The sequence below is a fragment of the Alligator sinensis genome, unplaced genomic scaffold (assembly GCF_000455745.1).
Source record: "Alligator sinensis unplaced genomic scaffold, ASM45574v1 scaffold137_1, whole genome shotgun sequence".
Lineage (NCBI taxonomy): Eukaryota > Metazoa > Chordata > Crocodylia > Alligatoridae > Alligator > Alligator sinensis.
The window spans coordinates 954,800-963,001 of NW_005842545.1; the positions used below are offsets into that span (position 1 = coordinate 954,800).

Genomic DNA, 8,202 nt, shown 5'->3' on the forward strand with positions numbered 1-8,202 from the left:
TCACCGGGGGCGGGGCCTGGGTCAGAGGCATCAGCCAGGGCAGAGACAGAGACAGCAGGTGCTGGGGCCGTAAGTCCGTGCCGCTGCGCCTGCATCTCCAGCTCCTGTGAAGGGGAGGAGAACGAGGGTGGGATCAGGGAACTCCGGCCACACCCCTATTTAACCACACCCATGCCATACTATGAGCTCAGCTCTTGAGGCTAGGACCCACACACCCAGTCCCAGGTTTCTCCCGCCCTTGGCAGCCCAGCCCACCTGCAGCTCCCTCTCCAGCCCTGCTCCTTCACTTTCAGGTAGTTAGCCCCACCCTCTCAGTCCAGCCTCTCGTCTCCAGAGCCAATTGGCTCTGCCCCCCCCTTAGCCCTGCCCCCAGCCCAATGACTCCACCCCTTCTCCTGGCCCCGCCCTTCTGGGCTTCTGCCCCTTGGCCCCAACCCTTCCCCATCTCTAGGCCCCACCCCTTTGGCCTCTGCCTCAGTCCAGTCCTGTGGTTCTACCCATTTCCACTCGCCCCACCTCTGCCTCCAGGCCTCACCACCCTGGGCTCTGCTAGCCCTGCCCCCCCGCCGCATGGCTCCGCCCATTAGTCCCAAACCCCAGGCCCACATACCTGAACTCGCAGCTGCAGGCTGCGGTTGGCAGCCTCGAGGCGGCGCTGGCGCAGCTCCAGCTCCCGTGCCCGGTGCTGCTCGCGCTGCAGCTTGCGGATATAGTCCACCGAGGCCTTGAGGATCGTGCCCTTGTTCCAGCGCATTTCCCTGTGGGGAGAAGGCAGGTGCATGAACTCCCTCCTGGAGGGCAGGGGGCACGATGCCTGAGTTCCTCATTGAGGTGAGGGAAGAGTAGGATGCCAGGGTTTTCTTCTGAGGGAGGAGAGAGCAGGACTCCTGGGTTCTCCCCTGGGTGGGGAGGGATGCTAGATGCCTGGGTTTTTCATGTGGGAGGGGTCAGGACGCCTAGGTTCCCTCCTGGGAAGGAGAAGTGCAAGATGCCTGGATTCCCTCGTTGTGGGGGCAAGGAAAGAGCAGGACCCTAGATTCCATCCTTGTGGAGTTGGGAGCCTGGGTCCCTGCATTTCCCCCACTCCCTGCCCACACTTACGGGTCATTGGACTTGGGGATGAGGGTCCCGAGTTCCTTGATCCGGTCATTGATGTTGAACCGTCGCCGCCGCTCAACTGGGGGGCAGGGCGGGGGCATCAGGCTGGGGTCCCCCAAACTCCCAGAGCATCCTCCAACCCCCCTTTTAATACAACTAAGCCCCCCTGGGGTCCCTCTTCCCCCCAAGCCCCTCTCAGCTACATCTGTGCCCCCCAAACTCCTGGTGCCCCCAACCCTGCATCCCCTCAGCCCCACCAAGGGATCCCCTAATCTCCTCCACCAGCTTCAGGCTCCCATGGACCGCCCCCACCGCCCTCCCAGGGTCCCCTAACCCCCCCAACCAGCTTCAAACCCCAAACTCCCTTAACACCACCCAAGATCCCCACCAACTCCCTTAGGGCCCCCAACCCCATCCAGGTCTCCCCCCCACAACCGCCCAAGTTCAGGGGCCCCTCAAATGCAAGACCCCCTCACGCACTCAGGTTGTGGTTGTCCTTCTTCTGCCTTTCCTTGAGCAGCGCCTTGGCCTCTGTCTCTGGGGGGGGTATAGCCGTGAGACACCCCCCACAGCAGGGGGTCAGGGCTAGGACAGGTCCCACACCCCCTGGGATCCCACCCCTACAGCCCCTTCCCCAAGGAGTTTCAGGACCCTTAGGTTCTATTCACAAGGGGTGGGGAGGGACCAGGACACCTGGGTTCCTGCCCCTAGGACAGCCAGTACCCTGAGTTTTTTCAATGAAAGGCAGGGCTAGGATGCCTGGTTTCTACTCCTTGGGAGACCCTCCCACACTGTACCCACCCCTTAGAGGACCCTAGGGGTCTTTGCTTCTCAGAGCCCCCAGCTCCCTGCCCCCAGCTTATGCCAAGCCCTCCAGAGCCTCCTAAAGGCCCCCCTACCCCCAGCTTCTTCCACCTAGTGCCCCCAAGAGGCCTCTCCCCCCAGCTCCCTGCACCCCCAACTTTTGGCTCCCCCGCAGGGCAGGTACCTGAGAGCTCAGCCTTGATGTGGGGCAGCTCGGCAGGGCAGGAGTTGCTGACGGGGCCCCCAGGCACCTCCCCAGGGCCCGGGCTGCGGTAAACCTCCAGCAGATTGCCAGCCACTGGCAGCTGAACAACATGAAAGTGGTTAGCTGGGGGCAGGGAATCCAGGACCCAGGCCACACCCCCTCCATTCTTGTTAGAGGCAGGGCTGGCCAGGCCACACCCCCTATTCCCACCTCCTGTCCACTGGCAACTGGCTATCCAGGGGCTTGATAGAGGGGGTGGAGCCTCCTGGAACCAGGCCACCTCTCCCTACCTGATTGGTGGGGGGGCCGGCCAGGCCACATTTCCCCCACCTCCACATAGGTATAGCCCTCCCCCTCCTCCTATGGGCCTTAAAGGGGTGGTGTTCCAGGATATAACTATCCCTTTTAAAGGAAAAGAATTCAGACTCAAGGTAAACCACTGCCCATATGGGTCTTAAAGGGACAGTGTCCCATCTAATACTCCCTTCCCCCCACTCCCAACATACCAGCCTTAAAGGGGTGGTGCCCAAGCTAATACTTCCTTAGTGTTAAAGAGATGGTGTCATGGCTAGCTCCATCCCCTTCATTGCGCTTGAAGAGCCAATTTCCCCACTTCCATGGCTTCCCTCTCCCCTGACCTCCAGCCTGTCTTGTTCCCCTCACCGTGCTGGGCAGCTGCAAGCCCCCATCCACAGGCATGTAGTTCAGCATCTCATCGTTATAGCTCGACTCAAGGCTGATGATCTCGTCTATGACATCATCAATCTGGAGGTGGGAACAAAAGTACGCATGTGTTGAGGGAGTAGGTTGGGGTTCATTCATACGAGGGCACGTGTTTGTATGCACAAATATGTACACACAAGTCCGGGACACACACACGTCTGTCCTAGACACCTAGGGTTCCATGTCTGCGTATGCATGTGTATATGGCCTGGACACGTGTGTGTGTGTGTGTGTGTATGTCCAGCCATTGTGTGTATATGTGAGAGAATCTCAGGTGCTGGGGTTGTGTGTGTGTGTGTGTGCGCGCATGCGCGCGCGCGCGCACACACACACACACACATACACACACACACACACGTTCCTGCTGTCCCCTTGCTGGAACCTCAGTGCTACAGCGTGTTGTGGGAGGAGATGAAGTCAGAGTACGGGGCAGGAAAAAGGGGCGATGGGGATGTAGTGGCAGGAGGGGTTTAGAGGGGTACAACCAGAAAGCAGGGGGTGGGGCCAGAAACCAAAGAGACAGGGCTAGAGTGGACGAGAAGATGTCATAAACCAGAGGTGTGTGTCCAGAGTGGGGGGGCAGGGCCAGAGACCACAAGGGCAGAGCTGAAGAGGAGGGGGAGCATCCAAAGACTAGTGGGAGGGGAGGCATGGCGGGAAGGGACAGGGTAGGACCAGGGTGGGGGCAGGGCTGGAGAGGAAAGAGAGTATTCAGAGACCAGGGGCCATGGCCACAGATGGGGTTGGGGGGACAGGTTCCACACTCACCTCCTTCTCAGAGCTGGATCCAATGTGCAGCAAGGCCATGGGGCTGTTGGGTGCACTGCTGGGGCCAGCGGGGGGTACTGAGGCTGCCTGAGGCTGAGGCTGAGCTGTAGGTGTTGAGGGTGGGACAGCCGGGCTGGTGCCAGCTAGAGCCTGGGCTGCCAGCTTGCATCCCAGGGTGGTGGACAGGTACTGACGGACCTGCTGTCGCTGCGCCTCTTGCAGGTGGTAGCGAGTTGGATTCTCCAGGTGGGTCTGCACCTATAATGGAGGTGAAGGGAGCAAGGTTAAGGGCAGGGAGGCACCAGGCCTTCCCCACCACATTTGCCTGGTGACCCAGGATCAGGCACAGATCAGGGCTTCTCACTACCCCACTCCTTGCTCCATGTACCTCCAGCCAGGATTGGGTCCCCCACCAACTCCCCTGGATCCAGCAAGGAGGACTAGGCTCAGATCTGGCCCCTTGCTTACCCCCTTGTCCTTACCACCACCACTGTCTCAGCCAGGATCAGGACCCTGGCCCCACTCCCTACCCTAGCCCCAGCCTGGATTGTGCCCAGTTCTGGACCCCCTGCTCCTCCCCCAGCCACAGCCAGGATCAGGTCCAGCACAGGGCCCCCATCCAGCCTAGCCAGCCCCAAATCAGAATCCCCAACTCAAGCCTCAACCAGAATCAGGGCACTTACCTTGAGAACCTCGACGGGCACCTGGGCAGCAGTGGTGGAGCGGGGCAGGGGGGCAGCGATGGCAGGGGAGGGGGCAGGTGCAGCCCCGGGGGGGGGCAGGAAGGCGGCAGCTGCTTGCTGCTCCCGCCTCTCTTGCTCCTGGGTCTGGGCCCGCATCAGCTGCTGCCGCAGCAACACACGTGATGACATTGTGGGAGCAGGGCTGGGGGCTGGCAGTGCCACTGGGCCTGAGGGAGGGCTGCTGCCAGAGGAAGGGGGGGAGAAGAGGTTAGAAACGGGGAGTAAGCCCTAAACCCTGCCCATAGTTCCAAGCCGTGCCTGCTTTGAGCCCCAAGCCTTGCCCCTCAAATCTAAATGCCCTTGCAACTCCAACTCTGGCCCTGCCCTCAGGCCCAGGAGCCCCGTCCATCATACCATAGCCCTGCCCTCTGAACGGTAAGCCCCGCCTCCACAGCCCCACCCCCTCCTTCCAGCGCCAAACCCCACCCCTCAGTCACGCCCAACATAATCCTATGCCCTTCCTGGTCCGGACCCAAGCCCGGCCTCATCTGAGCCCTCAAAGCTGCAAGCCCCGCTCTCAGATTTGACAATCATATCCCGAACCCTCACCGCCAGCCCCGCCCCACTCCCGGCCGGTCCCGCCTACCCGGCCGCCAGGGGCTGGCTCTTGAGCTGGTAGCAGGCGTCACTGGGCAGGGCCAGGAACTTCTCCACCTCTATGTCGGCTACGATGCCCGACTCCGGCAGCAGGGGGCTGAGGCTGGGACACGCGGGCGCATGTCACGCCGGGTGGTGCCCTGCGGGTGCGGGCTGCAGGGTCTGGGGGAGTAGCGCCCTCGTGCGAGGCTGTGCGCGGGGTCGCGCCCGCCCGGGCAGGCCAGCTACCGCACACCCAGGCATGGGCGGGGCGCGCACGGAACCCAAGCGTCCGGGACGCACCCGCACACACGCGCACACACAGAACCCAGCAGTCCTGGGCGCCCGCACACGCACGCACACGCACATATGGCCCGGACGTACGACTCCCCGTGCAGCAGGTGACAAGGGCGCTCGCGAAGCGCCGGTAGCGGCCTGGAGGCGGGGCTGGCCGGGGCAGCGCGCGCGGACACCAGGGGGCAGCACACAGCGCCCAGGCCCCGCCCCTTGGACACCGAAGCCCCGCCCTCTTAAAGAGCCCGCGCTCCATTCCAGGAAACTATAGGCGTGGGGATTTAACCCTTCCTGAGCCGGGGAAGGTGGCCCGGACGCTTGGGTTCACTCTAGGAGAGGGGAGGGGGGTCAGTAGGGCCTGCACTCCTGGGTTTTCTCTAGGATCTGGGGAGGGAGTGGGGCCTGGAGGGTTGAGGGGGCTGTTGGCGGCCCGGACGCCTGAGTTCCTTCTGGGGTCTAGAAGGCGAGTGGGGTCTGGAGGGGGGCGGAGTAGGGAGCCTGGACGCCTAGGTTCCTTACCGCTCTAGGGCCTACAGGGTGCGAGCTACGCGAAGCCCGGGTTCCCTGCTGGCTCTGGGTGGGGCCTTGGGACCTCCTCGCCGCGCCAATGGTTACGATTCTGCCCCCCTCCCCGCGATCCTATGCGGGGGACTATGGGTTGGGAGTGAAGAGCACCGCGGAGCTATGTCGGGGGGGAAGCAAACTCTGACACTTGGGTCCCAGCGCTGGCGCCAGGCAGGACAGCAAATGAACCCAGGAATCTGGGAGCTGGGCTGAGGCTGGCCCAAAGCCATGAGATCCCCAGAGAATCAAGGCATACGGACCACCAGCCCCCAGCTCTGCTCCCTTCTGCTCCCTTCTGCTCCTGGAGAGCCCAGGTGCCCGGGGGACCCCCAGGACCCTGCACTACAGGTACAGGCCAAGGCATGGGTCCCTGTGCTGAAACATCACCCAGCCTGGACAGTCAAGTCTTCAGGCCCGGGCTAGTGAAGATTCGCTCTTGCATGAGGATGCAGGACTGATGGGCTACTGCAATGGCCCCGTGGTGCCCCTCACTCCTGACCCACAGCCCCCCCTTATTATTGCCCCTCACTCCCGACCCACAACCTCTATCTAAACTATAAGGTCTCACAAGGGAGGAGGATAAGAAATGCGTGGGAAGCAATGGGGCGGGGGGTCTCAGGGCAAGACTGGGAATTAGGGGTGCCCGTGGTGTAGGAAAGTGGGGCTGCAGATCAGGAGTGAGGGGCACCGGTAAGGGGGGCTGGGGGACCCCCGTCCCCGCTTACCTGAGCAGCTGCCCAGCACGGTCCGGCTCCTGCAGCAGCACGTAGACGGTTTTGGGGGGCAGCTCGGGGGGGGGGCGTTGGGACCCCTCCCCCGCCCCATGGGACATCCTCCTCTGGCCCTGCCCCCCTTGCAGCGGCAGCAAACCCTGTTTTCAGGGCCAAGAGGGGCCCGATCCGGCCTGGGGGACCCCGAAAAGGCAAAGCTACGGAACCGCCGAGGCGATAAACAGCGCGGGGTGGGTGGGGGGGGGGAACTCCACGGGAAGTGACGTCAGGCGGGGAAGCACCCCCCCCTTATTGACATAGCGGGGTGCCCCAAGGGGGGTCCCCGACTACCACGGGACTGTGCCCCTCACTCCGACCTGCAACCCCCTCGCCATAGTCCTGCGGTGCCCTCGACCTGCAGCCTCCGCATCCCGCGGTGCTTCTCACTCCCGACCCGCACCCCATCGCAGCCAGCGGTCTCCCTCATTCCCGACCCGCAGCACCCCCCAGTATAGTACTGGCAGTGGCCAGCAGAGGGGGCTCGTTTTTCAGTGTCTCTGTCAGGGGGGCATTGGCTATGCTTGTATGCACTGGGGGGAGGGAAGGGCGGGCAGGGAGCCCAGACGCCCGGGTTCTCTGGCAGAGAAATGGGGGCTGGTTCTGGGACTAGGAGGTTTGGGAACCCAGGCACCCGGGTTCCTTAACAGGGAAGTCAGCTGAGTGCTAGGACACCTGGGTTCTCTTGGACAGGACTTGGGGCGGGGGGAGTGCTCTGTACTCGGATTCCTGGGTTCCTTGTCATGTATAGGGAGGGACGGGTACCCAGACGCCTGAGTTCCCCGAGTGCGCCCCGCCCCCGGTTGCCATGGCGACGTTGCGCAGGCGCAGACGGACCCACTGTCCTCCCCCCCCCCACCACCAGCTGTCCTCCCCCCCCCAGCACCAGGAGGGTTAACCACCACCCCCAGTTGCAGCCAGCGCCGGGGCCCCGGACGCTTGGCTTCTTCCTCGCACCTCTTCCTCGGACACCTGGGTTCTCTGCCTGGATCCTCGATCTGCAGCCTCTACTATAGCTCCGCGGTGCCCTCCACTCCCTGCCCGGAACCCGCCTCCTCCCCGCGCCATAGTCCGGCGGTGCCTCTCACCCACGACCCACATCCCTTCCATCGCCACCACCAATCTCAGGCGCCTGGGTTCCTACCTCCCGGCCTGGACCTGCCCCCCGCCCCGCAGAGCGGGGGTTTTGGGGGTGGGAGGATAGATCCGTAAACCCCTCCCCAGGGACCTCTCCCCCACCGAACCCGGCGCCCAGAGACTGCAGAGTGAGGTAAGGCGGGAGGGAGCCCGGACGCCTGGGTTCTCGCCGGGGAGGGGCTAGGGACTGAGAGCAGGGGAGGCTGGGAGCCAGACTCTTGGGTTGGAGGGGCTGGGATCCTGGACACCTGGGTTTTCGGGGGCTGGGGGGAGAGAGCCCAGATGCTTGGGTTTTTGTGGGGAAGGGGGGGCTCCCCAGATTTTCCAGGAAGGAAAATGGGCTCTTTTCCCATCAAAGATGGGGAGAGAATCCAAGCATCCGGGCTCCCAGCCCCCAACTCTCCCCTTGGGGAACCCTGTCATCAGGGTGACTCACAGTCCCCACCCAGGGCTTGGCAGGCACCTTTGTCCCAAGCTAGGATGAATCAGGGCAGGTGATGCAACCACCTCTGGGGTGGGGCAT

General features: G+C 63.2%; 1 protein-coding gene across 1 annotated transcript in view; it reads right to left on the reverse strand.

Annotated features, from left to right (window-relative positions):
- LOC102373591 (transcription factor E3) overlaps window positions 1-7,807 on the reverse strand; it is an 8,263-nt gene extending 456 nt beyond the window's left edge. The window contains 12 exon segments of the mRNA XM_025213730.1: window positions 1-2; window positions 5-104; window positions 611-758; window positions 1,102-1,177; window positions 1,579-1,635; window positions 2,087-2,207; window positions 2,771-2,872; window positions 3,599-3,856; window positions 4,282-4,522; window positions 4,928-5,041; window positions 6,501-6,679; window positions 7,500-7,807. The exon segment at window positions 1-2 is cut by the window's left edge and continues 456 nt beyond it. Of these exon segments, the coding sequence (XP_025069515.1) occupies window positions 1-2; window positions 5-104; window positions 611-758; window positions 1,102-1,177; window positions 1,579-1,635; window positions 2,087-2,207; window positions 2,771-2,872; window positions 3,599-3,856; window positions 4,282-4,522; window positions 4,928-5,041; window positions 6,501-6,607 (1,326 nt within the window). The 5' untranslated portion in view covers window positions 6,608-6,679; window positions 7,500-7,807.
- Window positions 7,808-8,202: the final 395 nt, after the last annotated feature.